Source organism: Chionomys nivalis, chromosome 21 (genome assembly GCF_950005125.1).
Source record: "Chionomys nivalis chromosome 21, mChiNiv1.1, whole genome shotgun sequence".
In the NCBI taxonomy this organism is placed as follows: domain Eukaryota; kingdom Metazoa; phylum Chordata; class Mammalia; order Rodentia; family Cricetidae; genus Chionomys; species Chionomys nivalis.
The window spans coordinates 42880090-42900069 of record NC_080106.1 but is presented as its reverse complement, the minus strand read 5'-3'; the positions used below and the strand labels follow the sequence as shown (position 1 = coordinate 42900069).

The 19980-nt window shown below is 46.1% G+C and overlaps 1 protein-coding gene across 1 annotated transcript in view; it reads left to right on the top strand.

The window, feature by feature from the left end:
- Nucleotides 1–7794, top strand: part of Rnf150 (ring finger protein 150) — a 211656-nt gene extending 203862 nt beyond the window's left edge. The window contains exon 7 of the mRNA XM_057753267.1: nt 1464–7794. Coding sequence (XP_057609250.1) covers nt 1464–1582 — 119 coding nt within the window. The 3' untranslated portion in view covers nt 1583–7794. The remainder of the gene's footprint in view (nt 1–1463) is intronic.
- Nucleotides 7795–19980: the final 12186 nt, after the last annotated feature.

The window sequence follows — 19980 nt, the reverse complement described above, 5'->3', positions numbered from 1 at the left end:
GAATTATTTCGTTGTTACTTTGGAACTGTAATTTTGCTACTATTACACATCATAATGCAAATATCTGTTATAAGACCCTTATGAAGGGTCACTCAACCTGTAAAGGGGTCACAACCCGCTGATCTTGACAATTCCCTTACCAAGACCTTCTCCCAGGTGTCTGTAGATTATGTCAAGCAGACAATTAAAATTGATCATCACAACTTGGACAATATATTTTCTTCTAACTCTTGTTGTTACTGACTTTGCAGGGGTATTGAATTTGTGATGTTCTTATTCCTGTGATCAAATATCTAACCAAACCAACTCCAGGAAGGAAGGGATTATTTTGGCTACAGTTTGAGACACAGCCATCTTGGCAAGAAAGTTGTAGCTGCAGTTTGAGGCACCTGCTCACACTGAATTTTCTGCCAAGCAGCAGGGAAAGGCAGTGCTGGTATGCAGGTTGCATTCTCCCTTTTACTCGGTTTATGACACCGTTCACTTAGTGTTGCCACCAACACTTAGTATGCGTCTTCTTATCTCTGTAAGGCAGTCCAAAAACTCCTATCCAGATATCTATAGAGTCGTATCTCCTAGATGATTCTGGATCCTGTCGAGCCTGCAGTCTGTATTAGCATCAGAGATGTGTCTCCTAGATGATTCCAGATCCTGTGGAGCCTGCAGTCTGTATTAGCATCAGAGATGTGTCTCCTAGGTGATTCCAGATCCTGTGGAGCCTGCAGTCTGTATTAGCATCAGAGATGTGTCTCCTAGGTGATTCCAGATCCTGTGGAGCCTGCAGTCAGTATTAGCATTAGAGATGTGTCTCCTAGGTGATTCCAAACCCTGTCCAGCCCACAGTCAGTATTAGCATCCTGGGAATGTTAAGTTTCTGCTCATTTGGTTTTCCTCTTTTGAGACAGGATCTCACTAAGTGGCTCAGGGTGGCCTCAAACTCAGTCTTTCCACTCCTACCTCTGCAGTGAGATTACAAACAGGCACCACCAGGGCCAGTCTCTATCAGTTTTCTACTGTAGTGGCTTTCATTTAACTTTCTGGCCCATTTAGAATTTATCTGTGGCTGAGTTTTGAGGTAAGGTTTGAATCAGAAGTTTTACAGAACAGCCAATTTTTTTCTAAGACACTCTCACAGCTTTTAGAGAAATGCTAGTGGGTGGGATGAAGAGATTCTGGCTCCGTGTTTTAAAATGCATACTGCACTTCCCAAGGACATGTGTTTAGTTCCCAGCATGCACATCAGGCAGCTCGCAACTGCTTGTAACTACAGGGGATCTAATGCCTCTGGTATCCATGGACACCTACACCCATGGACATATACCCACATAAAAATCCACATCACACGTGTAATTTAAAAAATAGATCTTTAAAAAAAGAAGCAGTACTAGGAGCAATCATACTGAAAAGGAAGCAACCAAAGATTTAGCTTGATGCTGACGGTAAACTTTTCCTTGTTCCTCCAGGTGATCAAGAGCCAGCGGTGAATAGCGACTCCGACATCTCATTGATCATGGCCCTGGAAGTGGGGCTGTCTGACGTAGAACTTTCCACTGACCAAGACTACGAAGAGGTGAAATCTTGAAATCGTAGAAACAGACAAGAGAAAACACAGGACCCAGGGGCCCAGGAAGGAAGCATGCCCAGAGACTTGAACTGGATACCCAACCTTCAGTTCGCCATGGTAACCCCAGGGCACTCTGTTCATGGGTGGTAACGAAAGCAATATCCAAAGTCTGCAGAATCAGGATGCCGGTTCCCATCTCTGCAATACTCTGTGGCCTTGGTGTGGAAGTTGGAAGCTGGATTCCTCCACATCCATACAGACACACAGCCGAAGGTCCTGCCGCTGACTGGAAGGAGATCCTTACCGCTTCTTTTAGCTTCTCCCATCTTCCTGTTCTTATTTGGAGAAGATGGTTTCATTCCCCTGACAATTTTTTTTTGAAAGACCGTGTGTAGTTTACATCTATTCCTTTCTTTTCCCTGTGATGCACTCCAGTCCGTGTCCAGAGGTCCTGGCTGCTGCCCCAGTGATCAGTTTGTACCGCATCTCTGACATTTATAGTCAGGGGCTCTCAGTATGAAGTGTGTATGGCCTTGAGAATTGCCTCAGCACCCAGAAATGGTGGAAAGCCAGAGTCTATCAAGTGTCTAGCTCCCTCCTCTAAGTGGGTCTTGATGAGCCCTGCGGCCAGAGGCAGCAGCGCTAAGTTCTGGGCCTGCTGAATTCGTTACTCGTTGTCTTCACCTGCATCATGTTGGGCTCCGCCTGCCATGCTCTGTCCAGGGTCACCTTGGCAGCGAGAACTATCAGGGATGAGGCTGGCTCATCTGACTTCAGGGTCTTAGTCTAAAACTCAGAAGTTCCCTGCAGGGCCAGAATATAAATGCTCAGAGTGTGTGTGTGAAACTCTAAGCCTAGTTTAAAAACCTGATACCTCCATCTTCCCAGGGCAAGGAAGATGGCTGTTGCCCTGGTTACCCCCAAGGCCTCGGCAGTTTATCAACTTTCTAAGTGAGTTCTGTGTGTCCAGGCTAAAGAAAAGATGCAATCGTTTTTTTAGGTCACTGGTAACCAGGTGTAAGCTTACTTCCGGTTCTGTTCTGTTAATCCTCACCAGCCTACATGGAAGGAGCTAAATAAATCCTTAGCAGCTTGCAGCTCGGGTCTTCCTGAGAGCACCCTTGTCCCAAGAGGAGGATGAGGTGTGATTTGATAAGGTCTGAACCAAAAAGTACATCATGGGGAATTGCTAGATCGAGTTTCTCCTAATTGTGAGCAACAAATAAGATAAAAAGAAAAAAAACATAATCAATGACTATCTAAATCCACCTGTACTATAAAGTAGTTTATGGTTTTATTCTTTTTGTTTGTTTGCTTGTTTGAAACGATGACAAAAATGTGCAGTTTTTCTAGTGGGCAGTTTTGTGGATATGTGTAGCCTCTACAGAGGCAGAGGTAGCCCCGTGTCACTGGGCAACCAGAAAAATCTCATCATCTTAGCAGTTGGCAAGGTCACCCAGAGGCTGGGATTAACCAGGAGAGCAAGCTCTTCCCACTGAGCTGTATTTGTATATTTGATTTAGGCTTTTTCCACCTCATTACACTAATACTCCTGCAAACAGGGCTTGGCCCAGCTGTAAGTCCTTGCTGCCCACTGGAATTTTGAGCTCAGGGCTGAGCTCTCCACTGCTCTTCCGCTGGCTGCCTTCCATGCTCTCCTGTTTGCTGGTGTGTGAGTGCACAGCAAGGGGAAGGACCTTCAGAAAAACCTCTTCTGCCGATGGTCCTGCAGCTCCCATAGTCAATTCCAGCCTCCAGCAGCGGTGAAGATCCATAGCAAGGACGCAGGCGAGCGCTGAACCAGGGTCTGTGCAAGGAGAAGCTTAGCAGACGACTCCCACGGTTCCCTCTTTCTTGGACCACTCTCTTGCAGTTCTCCAGTGGGATCTACTGTGAGAACAGCTGCGGCACACAGCAAATGCTGATAGGAAGTCTAATGAAATTAGGATAATTCAGCAGCAAAAGAAATACAAATTATATTGCATGCCCAGGGGGAAAAAGGGTCTGATGGGCATTTTCTGGCCAGTGGTCAGGTAAATTGCTGACTATTAAGCAAGCCCTTGACGTGATATCCTATAGGATGCTGAGTGGGTGACGAAGGACCCAAAAGGTCTGTCCTCTTTACCACAGCCTTCCCTGCCTCCTTCCACAGAAAGACGCTCTGACCTGGGGGGCCCAGTGACACCCACATGGCAGTGTAGCCCCGAAATGCAAACTGAAAAAATATTTGCAGGCAAGAAGCTTTCTGCAGCAAGTGTCTGCCCCAACTTTGCCCCGTAGAAATACAGCCCAAGTCACAAACATTTTTTAAAAGACCTTCATATTACCCACATTTTAAGAAGCAAAAAGAAACATGTGAGAATAACTTATTAATATTTTTATTTTACCCAATATTATTGTTTTGACGTACAATTGATATGGAAAGTATTAGGAAACTATTTTCCTCTCTTTTTTTATTATATCTTTTAAATATGTGTGTCTTTTACACACACAACACATTTCAATTTTTACTAGCCACAGCTGAAGCTATCAGTAGCCACACGTACCCAGTGGCCTGGAGACGCTCCAGAATCCTCCCAAGTGTTCCTGGCTCTGACAGAAGAAAGGGGGGGAGAAGATTACCTCAGTTTCAGAGAGAAGCAGACTCCGTGAGCCACCTAAGGAGGGGCCAGGGATGTACTTGTTTTATAACTAATATTGGTTCAAATGGCCTCTACTCACTTTCTGTGAACTCTAAACACTAGTGTCCACATCACCAACTGTTACTTCTCTGACAAGTTGTAAAAAAAAAAAAAAAAAAAAAAAAAAAAAAAAAAAAAAAACAAGACAACCGGCCATATTGATTTGGTGCTTCAATGAAAGTACACCCTGGTTTCTATGACAACCCTTGAGAGTCCAATTACACCCTCGCTTCTATGACAACCCTTGAGAGTCCCGTGTGACACTTGGCCAAAGAGAATCTTCCTCCTTGCGGTTGTGAGGCTCTTGAGAACTAGAACTCAGACTCCTGAGGAGAAGCGCAGAGAACTGCATACGTGCCCCACATATACGCTCATGTGACCTTGTCAAGAGGGGTCTGGGAGCTGTGACCATCCAGCTTGGAGAACAGTGAGCATCTCTCCGTTCAGCGTCTACCATCATACACAGGCTGTGGGAGGCAACGAGCCTTGAATTCCTTCTGAGTTGTTTTCAGAATGGCTTTCTTCAAAGTGGTTAGGCACCCTGGAAGAGTCGATGCCTCAGAAAGGCAGCATTTGAACATTGACCAGCCCCTAAGGCTTGGTCGAGCCTTCAGTGTCCATTCTGACCTCACAGCCAAGGGAGAGACGCAGAACAGAGAAACTAGATGGCAGCTGTTCCAGAGGCACCTCGATATTCAATACTCCACGTAACATCCCTGCCGTGGAGATGGGTCTCTGTCCAGAAAAGCTTTTGTGACTTTTGCTTTCGAATTTTTCTCATCTGTGGGTATTCGTGATGTGGTCCTGTTAAGAATGGCTGTGACCGGTACCCAAGTCAGTTACAGTCCCGACAGCCCCGGGGGCTGCCACACTTTCAGAGCCAGAAAGGACGCCAGAGTCTGCCTAGGATTCGTTGTAGGCTTAGTTGGTGCTGAAATAAATTTCAGAGTAAGAATTTAATGGCATTTAAAGTTGTCCACTGAATGTATAGGCTTGGCCGAACATGAAAATTACCAAATAAAAACTTTCTGAAAGCTTAGGGCATGATTGTCACACCCTGCATGAGGAGAGGGCCCAGCCTTCTGTGGTACTGAGGCCACTGAGGCAATGACCTGTAGCAGTCTTGCCTTCTCTTCTTTGGGCTTCTTCTGTGCTCTTCCGTGTTTTGATGGCCTGCTTCTTTGTACGCTCATGTGTGTGCGCGCGTGCGCAAACACACACACACACACTTTCTCTATCATACCTCTCATTTCCTTTTGTTCCCCTATTCTACTCTATTTCATCACATTTCCTCCCTACAAGGAATATTCCAGTAACAGACACCTGCTGCTGCTCCCTTTCCAGACTTTTTGCCGGAAATTCCCTGAGTAAATACTAAGAAGCCTACAATTCCAGAATGCTGAAATCTGCTGTCTTTGTTTGTTTGAGACAGGGTTTCTCTGTAGCCTTGGAGCCTGTCCTGGAACTAGCTCTGTAGACCAGGCTGGCCTCAGACTCACAGAGATCCGCCTGCCTCTGCCTCCCGAGTGTTGTGATTCAAGGCGTGTGCTAAGGAATCTGCTATCTTACATAACCACCCGGCTAAGGAATCTGCTATCTTACATAACCAGAATCTAGAACCTTCTAGTCCACGTGCCCCAGAAGCAGACTCTGTGGCTCCTGTGTCTGACATCTGCCCAAGCTCCTCTAGTATCCATGGGCCACTTAACTCTGTCGAAGAGGAACAGGGGTGCTGCTCTTCAGAGGTCAGCTATCTGCTTTCTTGAGCAGCATCTCTGTCCCTGCTCAGAGTGGACCAAAGAGCAGGGTTGATGGCTGCATTTCACAGGGGAGGTGGCCGAAAGGACATCAATGAGGGAGTAGAATCCCAGGTCAAAGCAGGGCCGGCTTAGTGGGAAGTCTCTCTGGGAAAAAAAAAAAAAATGCCCTGCCATGGATTCAGAGCTCATCAGTGGGTCCCAGGGAGAATGGGCGTTTAATAATTCAATATTCATGGGTTAAAACACTCTTGAATTGCAAAGAAAATTGGAATAGCAGAAAAATGGGTTAGTTCTGAAAAGCAGGGCTCCGTCTCTCAGTGATGTGCAGCTCTTCTCTCTCCTCTTTGGCCCCAGCACCAAGCCTTTTAAAGCAGGGACAATAGTATTTAAAGTCCGCTAGACAGGCAGCCACTTTGCCCCACTGCAAGTCTTTTGGTGGCATGATGCTGCCCCAGAGCTAATGAAAGTGAGCGCAGATTCTACACAAGCCTGTCTGTCACTCACTCCCTCTGCGTGTCTGCATCCTTCCTGATCGACACTCTCTCTGTCATAACCCTCATAACTGAGTGGCTTTTCTCATGAACCTCAGTTGCCAGCTCCTCTAACCCATGGCCCTGTTGATGCCCACACTCACTGCAGAGCTGTTTGCTCCCTGGCCTCTTGGTTCAGGTTCATTGGTGGTGGTTAGGTGGGAGTGCGCTTCTGGTAAGAGCTCTAAACACAGGCAGACAGAACATCTGCAGAGAACAGAGAGAAAGCTGAGTTACCCAAAGACATTCCTGGATAGAAAGTCTGTGGGTTTGCCATCCTTAGGCCAGCGGTGACCTTGGGGAAGCCAGGAAGATGTGAGGTCCATGTGTGCTAAATAAACCAAAGACTGAGCGCCACCCAAACGGACATATGTTCTTCCACAAACTAGCTGAACTTTCTCTTGACGTTCTCACAAGCAAAAGTCAAGATGGACCTTTAGTGATTTTGGGGGGCTGCTTTTTGGTCTTGCTAAATCCATAACTCTAAAATAAATAAACTGTGGCCTTGGTAACCTGCCCTCTTCAATCTCTAGTGTTTAGCCCCTTTGCTCCTTCAATACTTCCAGACTAATCTACCACTTATATTAAACTCAGAATATTGTTTGTTTTCTTTGAGAATGTGAAGATTTTAAACAGCCAAAGAATTTCCATGTATAAGAGCTAGCTCACTAGTATACCCTGCTCTTTGAAGAAAATACCAAATTGTCGTCTGTAGGGCTAGAACAGATGAAGGTCAGTGCCCGAGCTTAGCACTCCAAATTTGTGTAGGTATTGTCAGTGCTGCAGGATGTTATTGTAGGGGGCAGAGCGCCCTCTGCTGGAACAATACCTAGATTCTTTCAGCACGTTTATTTGCCATGGGTCTCCATTTCAGCAATGTGTGTCTTGCTTTTTATCCATACCATTCCCTCAATAATGTAGAATTTGTTAACACTTCTCACATGAGGAGAGAATGTCATGAACTCCAAAGAGCCGTAGGAGACCGCAAGGCAGACCTGTTTTAAAATGTTGCTGTGTTCTGTTGCTGTCTGGGGAGAGGCTTCCGGCTGGGGTGTGTCGGGATTATCAGCAGAGGTCTGTGACATCTCAAAAGAAGGTCAATAAAAGGTCTTCCTCCGTGTGAATGTAAACGGCGTGAGATACGTTCGTATGTGTACAGAAGCTTTCAATTTACTAATAGAAAACGATTGTACTGTTTTATAATTGGGAAGCGCGGTAGAGGTGGGAGAGGGTGGGGGTGTGCTATTTTTATAGTGGGATGTCCGTTGTGTTTGGAAAACTTGAAGTAATTTTTGTATTGTGAAGTTACATTCCATCTATTCCCGAGGTGGGGGTGCGACGTTCCTTGAGACTCTCATCCGGTGGAAGGAAGAGTTTTCTGATTTGCAGGAGAATCTCGAGTATATTTGACACCAGATGTGGTACACACATCTGTAACCTGCAGACCATAACCAGCAATTGTCCGTTTAAAAGCAGGGGCACAGAATAGGGCGGCATTTCTTTTTTCTTTTTTTTTTTCTCTCTGTGTAACACATTATTTATGAATTTTTTAAAAATTCTACAAAAAAAATGGATTTGCAAGTCTGAAATAATCAAGCATGATGTCATAAGCCTGTCTCCAGCACCACCACCCCCATGAGCAAAGGGACCATCCAGTGGCTTTAACGGTCCTCCCTAACATGAATTATGTGCTTCCATTGGAAAAGGACGTGGCCACAGTCAGTATTTTATTGAGCGTGCCCACAAGGTCACGTTGGCAGGTCCCTGGGTCAAGCGCAAGATGGCCCCATCCCCGTGTTTCTCCTCCTCACCTCATAGTCAGAGGACATGAGGTGGACTTTTCTCAGCTTCTTTGTCCCCTGATGCACAAATTACAAGAACAGCTCCAGGTGGTTTTCCATGGGGAATTTTGGGCTTGGAGTTTGGTGGTAGCGCATTCTACAGCCACGCTGGGAAAACCTCACGTCCCCTACAGCCCCTGCATATGTTTGTGCCTAAGTGGGGCAGTGTGTTGTTTCTGTTTGTGGTCTGTCTGCATATTTACATACCTACCCAGGACATTATTCCTGCTTGTGTCTGCCTGTCTGTTTCCTTCCTTCCCACCCTAGACACCAGCCCTACTTCCCTTATGCACTTTATATCTCTTTAAACACACAAGAAATTGGAAGGAAAAAAACCAACATTGTCTTTAAAGGACTCAGTCTTCTGTTAGGAAACGCAGATTCTGTTTGGTTTCCTTGTCTTCTTCGTGTGCTGGGAAAGCATCTGCGGTTTGTCTGGTCCCGGGCTAGGGGTACAAGGTTAAGGGTGAGAGTTGGAAACATTCACTCAGACATGACTTTTCGTTACATTAAAGACTATAATGTAAATAAGTACGCCTGTGTTCTGCGGTACAGTCAAAGGTTATATCAAAGAACTTAACACGAGGATTGGGGCGTCCAGGAAATTTTTGTTTGTTTTGGTTTTTTTTTTAATAAAATGGAAAGAGATCTTGTGGTTGTGCCATCCATATCCCCTGATTCCGTCACCTCCCATCCAGGGTGGCCCTATGGGTACCAAAACATCGATATTCACTGTTAAATTGTTATTACAGTCAAAGAGCAAGACATATTAACAACTGATTCGTTTCTACCAGGTAGGTCAAGGATCAAGCACACGACCTCTTCACAGATCTGCACGGGCAAATGAGTCGATTAACCAGTCAACGGCACGAGGCCGGTGCCGTGGCTCAGAGAAGAGAGGCATTTGCTGTCAAGTTTGATGACCCGAGTTCGAACTTAAGCCAGAATCATGGAAAGAAGGAACCAAATCTGAACGTTCTCTCATGAGCAAATGCACCGTGACACACACACACAAACTCACACACTAAATAAGAGATAAATTAATGCACTCAAAATTTTAAAAATGCGGGGCGGTGGTGGCGCACACCTTTAATCTCAGCACTCAGGAGACAGAGGCAGAGGCAGGCGGATCTCTGAGTTGAGGTCAGCCTGGTCTACAAAGCCAGGGCTGCTACACAAAGAAGCCCTGTCTTGAAAACAAAAGTTAAACGCTTTAGCCTTTTGCAAGAATAACTGACAAGTTCACTGGCAAGGCTTTGGGGAGGGCGCGGGCTGGGGCTGGGTACCATCTAAGGTTCCATTTCCACCCCCCATGGGTTTGCATTTTTAATCATGGCTGTGCTGGGGTGGGGGCGTTCTTCCAGGTAGTCTGTGACTGCCAAGTCACCGTGCTAGCCTTTGACCCCCAGGGTCTGCACCTCCCTAGGGCTAGGTTACAACACTGTGCCTCCACATCCAACCTTTTCTTCTTCTGGTGAACCTGCTATTCAGATCCTTGCACTCAGAGGACAATTGCTGTGAGGACTGAGCCCTTACCCCAGGCCCCCTAAATGATGTTAAACAGCAGAACCTTGGGTTTCGCTCAGGGTTTACAAAGGAAATGTAAAAGAGGCGGGACAGGAGGCAAGGAAGGTAAATGGCGCCCCTGGCCACTGAATCACTCAAGTGAAATCAGCAGAACCTTGGGGTGGTGCAGACCCGGCAACTGCCCCTCAGGATCCCCAGCTCGTGCCTTCGAGGGGCAGGTCAGTCTGATCCCTCCAAGTCATCCCCCCACCCCACCATCAGGAGGTGTGGACCCCAAAGATGACACTGTCAAAAGCTCCAGCTTTGGCCTCTGGGAGCTAGTGTTTACGTACATAGCAGTATCTTCACAGCGTAGCTTCCCCCAGGGACTCCAGGCTGGTAGATAATCCAAGGGATCGCGAGGAATGATGACTAGACTGGAACGCACCACCACCGCCTGGCTGCACTTTGACCTTTAAGCTTGCACCCACCATTCCTCTGGCATATAAAGACAAGAAGCTGTTACGCAGAATTCAGGCACCATTGCTCCCAACCCCAGCCTTCACATCTTTCCAATAGAGCAAGACTTCCTCTGGAGGGCGCACGTGCTGGCGTACACTTAAAATTACAGCAGAGGCCCCAGGTTAGTCGGGTAGAGATAGGGTACCGGGCAGGCCACATCAGTTGACCAAGGCTTTCCGAGACTGCCGTAAAACCATACTGTAGCTTTGCGTTCCGGCTTCCCCTGATTCTGGATGATGACAGAGTATTTTCTCAGCGATTTGTTTCTCAGTCCTGCCCTGGACACGGCCACCTGTGTACCGGCATCAGCATTCAAACTGAACATCCCGGCCAGGCATCGTTTCCCAGATGTTCCCTGTGTGCGCCACAGACCCTGGCCTGCAAAGGCTGATTGGGGTTATCAACTTGACTGCTTAGGAGACACCTAAAGCAGACAGGAGGCAGATTTTAGAGCGTGTCTGTAAGATTGTTTCCGGAGACGTTTAACTGAAAATGGGGGTCACCTTGCATGTGGTTGGAACTTCCCCATGGTCAGAGATCCCAGATTAAACAAAAAGAAGGAGGAGGAAGCAAGCTGAGGCCCAGGATTCTCTGTTCTCTGCGGGCTGAAGCAGGGAGATATGAGTAGTCAACCTGGGCTCCCTTTGCTGTGCCTCCCTCACCCACCGGTGATAAACTGTTTCCCTCCAGCTGTGAGATGCATTTGGTCACAGCAAGAGAAGCAACCACCTCACTGCTCCCAGCTGAGCAGGGAGTTCAAGGGGCATTTACTTTGCAATGTCACCAGGACTTGCATTGAGTAAGTCCTGGGGAAAACACAGGATACTCAAGTACGGCGAGTCACGGGTAGCAATGTGGCAAACTCATACCGTCTGACTTCCCCTCGAGGAAGCAGAGTGTGGAGCCCCGCCTCACCTACAAACATCAGTGGGGGCTTCTGTTTGAAAAGACACCCACACCCACCCCACCCCCATCCTCTGGAGAAAGAAAAGGCCCTAGAACTTCATGGAAGCCAGCCAGGCCATGGTACCCTGTGACTCTTGTTCTGAAAAAATAAAAAATAAAACGGATTTTAGTTTCTAAGTCTCGATGTATTTGAAAGTAACATTAGTATTGGTTCTGCTTTTTTTTTGTTGTTTTGTTGTGTTTCATTCTTGCCTTATTTCAGTGATACAAGAAGAGAATTAGATAGGGAGAAATGGGGTGGGGAGAGGGGTGGGTGAAGGGATGATTGTGGAGGATGAGGTGGAAGAGAGGGCTGGGGATTCAGTGGGAGAGAGGATTGGGTAAAGGAGGGGAGGGGAGGGTTAGGGAAGGGTACTGGGAACGGGATGGAGCAGAGAACTGGAAAGTCTGTCAGTGAGAGGACTGGAGAGCGGGAGGGATGGAGAGAGGGTGCAACAGGATGGGAATGAGAATGAGGGGGAGACAGGGAGGATGAGGCTGGGGAAAAGACGAGGCCATGAGGTGTGGTAGAAGAGCAGGGAATGATGGGAAAGGGAGAGGAGTGGGGAGGATAATCCAGCTTCTCTTTCTCTGGGATCATTAGCACCCCTGTTAGGTGCCTGCCGATGAGATATCCTGGTGACTGAGGGGGCTGCACTCCTATGACTCATTGCAAACAATAGTCCCATTGTCCTCCGCGATTCAACAACAGACATTGCTTTAACTTTTACTTGTGAGCACTTGCTGGCTCGTCTTCCTCAAGACCCACAGTAATCCTTGACTGTGTGGAGAGCAGGAGACAATGGCCTCTCCTCTGTGCCACCGAGTATCAGAGAACCCTCCGCTCACCCTGACTGCATCTCAGGATTTCACAGAAGCCTAGCATAGAAAGGATGCCAGCCCAGGCCTCCAGGGAGTGCACACATATGTCTACAGGCATGCGGCCTGGGAGGTCTGGGCTGAGCTCCTCCAATCCTCGGGCCCTTCCACAGCTGAAGACCTTGCTGAACCTTCCTCTGATCCCTAACCCAACCCATCCCCCACTCGGTGCCTCCTGGAACACCCCTACCTTTGTTCTTTGGGATCATTTATTAAACAGTTGAGGGAGAAACCCGAGCCAGCTTCATTGGCAGCCTCAACATTTGGTTGCTATGAGAGCTGTATACACAACAAAGCTGTCATTGATATTATAGATCTTGTGGGAGCCAATGATCTCAAATTTCTAAGGCTAAAGCATAACTCGGAGTTTGGAAAAGGTATCCATACTATAAATAAGTGTGAGAGCAGACCTGAGTTACAGACTGAGAATGCAACAGCGCTGGCCTGGGGAGAAGCTGTCAGCATTTGACAAAAGGCCTGCGGCTTTTGCTGCCAGCACAATTCCCCACTAGCCTAAGGAAACCTTGGCTGGGGTTGAGGGAACCAGGACTCATCCTTGCTGCTCCCTTAAGCAGGGGAAAGGCAGTTGGCCCATTTCCTTCCTGCCTTTCTCTCTTTTCTTATCTTCTCTTTATTCGAAACAGGAGGAGAAAGGAGAGGGCTTTCTCTAGGAGCAGAGTCAAGGCCCACACTCCCGATCTCAGGCCCATGGTCCTTTGCAAATGGGAGCTGTGTTACTTCCACAGATGGGCTGGCATCTCCTCAGCTCAGACACTCAGGGTAGAAACCAGGAAAAGCTGAACTTGCTGTTTGTTAAACTGATATGTTTAGTCAAGAAACGGGATAGTTGTAGCTACATTACATAAGTAGAGAGACACACATACACATACATGCATACACAAACACACATACACACACATGCATACACATACATTCACACATATACACACATACATGCATGCATACACATACATACACACATATACACACACATACACATAGATACACACATGAACACACATACATACACCTACTTACACACATACATACACGCATGTACACAAACATGTACACAATGCATATACACATACATACACATGCATACACACACACAGCCCACAAGGTGAGTCCTTAAGGAGGGTTCTTTTGTTTTACCGTTGCAAACTAGAGATCCCAAGGTCTGTTATTCCTTCTTACACTCAGCCCTGCAAAATATGTCATCATCATATGGGGCTTTCCAAACTGGCTCACGGACCGCAGCTGCCCTTCCTAGAACAGCTCCTGCTGTCACTCCTGAGCCTACAACAGGAAGTCAAGGAGGGGCGTTCCTGCCCATAAGTCACAGAAAAGATGTTGAGAGAAACTGCCCTCACACCAAAAAGCAAACATTTACACTCCTCCAAGATGAAAACCTGAGCTGGTGGGAAAGGGAGAGAAACTCCTGCTCACCAAAGTGGAAAGATGGGAAAGCAACTGGACAACCCAGAGGGAACAGGGCCGCGAAAACCAGCTCATCCTGCATGTGTGTGGACCCCTCCACCAGCGCCCTGGTCGACTTGCACCAGAAGCTTCTTCCCGGAAAGATAAGCGTGTGAACGTTTTTAGATTCCGTGGGCCGCACACGAGTTCCTTTACTTACTTTCATTTTTGTTCCTTTTAGGGCCCACTCAACATTTCCAGAGCCTTCTTCGTGTAAAGCACATGCTGAAACAAGATGGCTGTACACTCCTGTTTTAGATGACAGGGTCAGAATCAGAGTCCCTGGCAAGAGCTGGGAGCTGGGAGATGGCCTTGGCTCTAGAGAATGCAGGGGAAAGACATCTCTTTCCAGAGATGTCGCCACCACAGACCAGCCTTCCTGTGGGTGATATTCCAACACCCAGTGACCTTAGCTAAGATCATTGCGTACCAATAGTGCACCAAGCAATAGGTCACACCAAGGGCATCTCCTGGCTGGAGAAATAGGCTTTAAAACCAGGTCTCAAAGAAATGCTAGCAAGCCAAATTCCAAGAACTCTAAATTCATGACCAAAAATCCCAAAGCAGCTACAGTGCCAGTAATCCCAGCACCTTGAAGGCTGGGCCAGGACGATCACGAGTTTGAAGCTGGCCTGGAATACATAGCAAGATCTTTCTCAAAAATAAAGAAAATTAAAAACTCAAAATACAAGAAGAGACAAGATATAGTGGGGAATAAAGTACAGAGGATGGTGATGTGGGAAATGCCAGGGACGAGATACGTAAGTCTTCTCAGGAACCCTCCAGATTTCTAAGGTACCCTAAAGTCTGGGAAATGCCCTTAGCATTATTTTAGGACTTGACTGCAGAGACACCAATTAAGAAGGCTTTTTCCTTTTCTTACTTCTGTGTATCTTACTTACTTTCACTCTGACTCCATGACTGGCTGGGTGGCTGGGTGGTTGGCCCCTGCTTTTCGTGCTCCTTGATTTTGCTTGCTTCTCCTCCCAATCCCTCCAATGTCCTTCTCCTATTTATTCTTTCTGCCTGCCAGTCTCTTTTAACTCACTGTTGGCCATTCAGGTCTACATTAGAGCAATCAGGTCTTTTAGACAGGCAAAGTAACACAGCTTCCCAGGGTTAAACAAATCCTCCACAAAAGAATGCATCGTTAAAGCAAATGTTCCACAGCATAAACAAATGTAACACATCTTAAAATAATATTCCACAACATGAGTTGCTTTGGCTTTTTAGCATGATGGCTTTAGAGGAACCTGAATTGTACCTGTCAAAGATCTTCTTGCTTCTGTGACTTTGGAAGCTATTTAATGTTTTAGTTAGGAAAGCATGATTGACTCAGACTTTATTTGCAGAATTCTGTGTATCCTGACCCTAGATGTGCCTGCCAGTCAACTCCATCTGAAGGCACACGGATCTCAAGATGTACGAAGAGCCTTGTGCACTCTTATACCCATAACTGCACGAACAAGGAGACTCACCGGTTTCCACAAAACCAAATCCAGGTTGCTTTTTGTGCTTGTTAGCATATTGTGAACTTGACCCAAGCCAGAGTCATCAGAGAAGAGGCATGCTCGGCTGAGAAAATGCCTCTCTTCTTCAGACTAGCCTGTGGGCAAGTCAGTGGGACATTTTCTTGATTGACAGGTGACGTAGAAGGATCCAGCCCACTGCGGGCACTACCACCCTGGGCAGGTGGTTCCGAATTGTATAAGAAAGCAGGCTGAGCAAGCCATGGAGAGAAAGACTGTAAGTAGTGTCCCTCAATGGCCTCCACTTCAGTTCCTGCCTTCAGGCTATGGCCCTGGTTGAGTTCCTGCCTTGGCTCCCTTCGTGATGAACTGGAAGGTGTAATATGAAATAAACTCTTTCTTCCCCATGCTGCTTCTGGTCAGTGCTTTATCACAATAGTAGAAAAGCAAACTAGAACACAGTAGTAAAAGGACTTCCTACTTGAAGACTTGTCCTACCGATTTTGGAGACTAAACTCAACAGGGGCATCAAAACAAAAGCATGGCGAGCATGCTCAGTATTGTCCTACTTACACTAGGAGTGCCCAGCAGCACTCGAGTGCCAACTGCTCCGGGCAGCTGGGCAAACTCCAAAGGCTGCATCTCCAGACACCGCATCATAAGCTCCTGAGGAGCTGTCTCTGCCATCCCATTCTACAGATTCTGGTAAATGATACTTAGGCAGTAACTTAGCTGAGCACGCAGCCAGTAAGGGACCATGTGGTCATGTGTCTATGCTTTTTCTTCTTTCTTTTTTTTTTTTTTGAGATTATATGTTTATCTCCTTTCCTCTTCCCATTCGTCCCTCTGTTATACCACTCCTTGCTCTGTTCCAAATTCAATCTTTGTTCATTAATTGCTGTTACATGCATGTGTGCGTATGCATATATGTATGTATTTCTAAATGTAACCTGCTTAGTCTATATGCCACTTGTGTGTACATTTTTAGGGATGGTGTGTTCTTCCCTGGGAAATACTTTTTCTTTAGTCTCAAGATTCCTTAGAGGCTTGTGGTTCTCTGCGCAGGGTTAAGACCTCACGGTCTTTTCCTGTCCACTGTGGTGTCTCTGGTTGTCCTTGCTCAGTTCATATTTGGGCGGTCAAGACAGTGACATTTTATGGGTGTAGCATTCGACATGACTCGGAGACAGAATCTCACAGCAAACACCCTGATCCTCTGGCTCTTGTGGTCTTGCCAGCCCCTCTTCCATGGTGTTTCCCAAGTCTTAGGTGCAGGAGTTGCATTGTAGATGTATCCGTTGGGACTACTCTCCACAACTCCGGCATGCCTGCTTAGGCTCTTGAAGGTGGTGCTTGTTTTGACTGATAAGGAAGGTGCATTTCAAGTATGGATGAGGCCTTAGTGTCTTAGGTTTCTACTGCTGTGAAAAAATACCATGACCCTGGCAACTCTTAATTAAGGGGTCTTGTTTACAATTTCAGAAGCTCAGTCCATTATCATCATGGCAACATGGCAGTGTGCAGGCAGACGTGGTGTTGGAGGAGTAGCTGAGAGTCCTACATCTTGCAGGCAACAGGAAGTCAACTGACACACTGGGCAGTATCCTGAGCATAGGAAGCCTCAAAGCTTGCTCTCACAGTGACACACTTCCTCCAACAAGGCCATGCCCACTCCAACAAACCACACCTCCTAATAGTGCCACTCCCTTTGGGACTACAGGGGCCAATTACATTCAAACCACCACATTCCACTCCCTGGCCCCCGTAAGCTTGTAACAATAAAACAATAACATTAAACAAAATGCATCTAGTCTAACTTCAAAAGTCTCTATAGTCTATAACAGTCTTAACAGTGTTTAAAAATCCAAAGTTTAAAGTCTCTTCTGAGATTCGTGTAATCTTTTAACTGTAATCACCTGTAAAAATCAAAACCAAAAAGCAGATCACATACTTCTAACATATAATGACATAGGATACACATAACCATTCCAAAACACAGGGAAGGGAGCGCTGTGAGGAAATACTGGACCAAAGCAAGCCCGAAAATCAGCTAGGCAAACTCCAAACTCTGCATCTCCATGTCTCATGTCAGAACACTCTTCAGAGCTCCAACTCTATGTTGACTGCAGCACACTTCTTTCTCTTGGGCTAGTTCCACTCCCTATTAGCAGCTCTCCTCAGCTGGTATCCCATGGCTCAGCATCTCCAACATCAGCATCACCAAGGCAATCCAGGCTTCACCTTCACAGCTTCACGAAATGGCTTCTCTACTAGGCCTCCGTTCAGGGACACCCCTGACACATGCCTGGCCTCAGCAGCTTTCCTTAGGTGTGAAGGCAAATTCCATAACCCATTTCCTTTATCCTTGACTCTAAAGCCAGAACCAAACAGCTAAACCTGGCAAGTTCTGCTGCTTGCTGGTTCTGGAATATGGTCCCCTTGTTCAATTGCAATTTCATCAGCTTTCTGTCCTTCATTGCTAAGCTTTGGCTGTCCTGAAACTGGATCTCTAGACCAAGCTAGCTCAGACTCAGAGATCTCAAGCCTCTGCATTCCCAGTGCTGAGGAGAAAAGAAGGCAGAGCCAGAGAGACGCCATGTAGCTGCCAAAGGAGACAGACACCCTGGAACCTCACTGGTAAACCACAAGCCTCATGGTAAAATACAGAATAATCAGAATGGGTTAATTTAAAATGTAAGAGTTAGCTAGAAATAGCATAAGCTATTGGCCAAACAGTGTTGTAATTAATATAGTTTCTGTGTTATTATTCGGGTCTGGGCAGCCAGGAAAACAAATGAGCAGCTTCCGCCCACACTTTTCTTTAGTTCCTTTTCACAAATTGGAAGCTTGGCAGGTTGGGATGTTGCCCTGAGGTCACCACTTCCTTAATTCCATTTCTTAATCTGTTTATCTCCTTGAACACAGGATTTAGCTCTGTTACACTTCCTGGTGCTCTTTTTCTCCTCAAAATTTACATTTTGTAACTTGCTTAGCTTGCTCCTTTTTATTATAAATCTTGATTAGAGTTACCACTAATAACTAAATGGCAGAGTCTAAACTAGACTGTTTTGAGATTTCTTCTGCCAATGGAATTAATCCAAAGCTCTTAACTTTAGCCTCAGGCAGACTCTTTGGACAAGAGTAAAAGGCAGCCACCTTCTTCACCGAAATATCACAAGAAAGATTGTAAAGAAACATACTAAAATTCTCCTCTGAAACCTCATGAGTGAGCCCCCAATGGTCCAAATAACTCTTAGAACTTCTGTTTTCCATGTTCCTACTAATATGGCCCATAAAGTGGTGCTTAAAGCATCCCTCTGCTTTCATAACCCAAAATACAAAAGTCCAAATTCCTCCAAGCAAAAATATGAGCCAGCCTATCACAACAATACCCCAGTCCCTGGTACCAGCTTAGGGTTTCTATTGCTGTGAAAAGAACCATGACTATGACAACTCTTTTTGTTAACATTTTATTTTTTATTTTTTTAAATATTTATTTATCGTGTATACAATATTCTGCCTGAATGTGTGCCTGAAAGCCAGAAGAGAGTACCAGACCCCATTACAGATGGCTGTGAGCCACCATGTGGTTGCTGGGAATTGAACTCAGGACCTTTGGAAGAGCAGGCAATGCTCTTAACTTCTAAGCCATTTCTCCAGTCTCCCATGACAACTCTTATAAAAAAAAACACATAATTGAGGAGGCTGGCTTACAGTTTCAGAAGTTCAGTCCATTATCATCATGACATGCATGCAGACAGACACGGTGTTGGAGGAGTAGCTGAGAATCCTACATCTTGTAGGCAACAGGAAGTTGACTGATGCACTGGATGGTATCCTGAGCTTAGGAAACCTCAACCCCAACACACACAGTGACACACTTTCTCCAACAAAATTACACCTCCTAATAGTGCCACTCTATGGGATTATGGGGGCCAATCACATTCAAATTACCCCACTTGGTTCCATCCCCAGCAATGAAAAAAAAACTGATTATCAACACTCATTGTTTATTTGTCTTCCCTCGTCTGAAAAGAAAGGTAAGAAATAGATTTATTTTGTCCACATAAAATATGAAAGAAGATATTTAAATTAACATGAAAAGGCACTGAAGACATGGCTCGGGGGTTAAGTGCACTGGCTGCTCTTCCAGAGGACCCAGTTCCCAGCACCCATACGACAGTTTACAACCATCTGTAACTCCAGTTCCAGGGGACCCAATACCCTCTTCTGGCCTCTGCAGGCACCTGCACACACTTGGCATCTCTCTCTCTCTCTCTCTCTCTCTCTCTCTCTCTCTCTCTCTCTCTCTCACACACACACACACACATAAATAAAAATAAAATCTTTAACTAACACAAAAAGGAAGAACAAAAAGGTAGCTATGGCAGAATGTCTAACAGATACTTTCTCAGCCCATCTGAGCAGCCAAAGTTAACAGCTGTGATGTCATGCTGATATAACAAGGTCCCCTGAGATGATGGGACTGAAAAAATGTTGACATGGTAGCCTTTGTGATCCTCCTCTCCAAAAACCCCATGATGGAGCTCTCAGACGAATCCACAGTGAGAAGCATTCAACAAAACGCCTGACCAAGTTCTCCTAAATACTGCCAGGTGAAACCATCATCCTAACAAAGTTACAGAAATTGGCAAAAGACCAGAGACGCACAAGAGGCAGGACTATTAGGTATAATGTGTCAGCCTTCTTGAGATTATGGGACGGAGGACACTAGGGGAAAGCTCAAAGACAGAAACTAAAATAGAGTCTGGGACATTTATGGAAACACACCAGAGGAATGCAT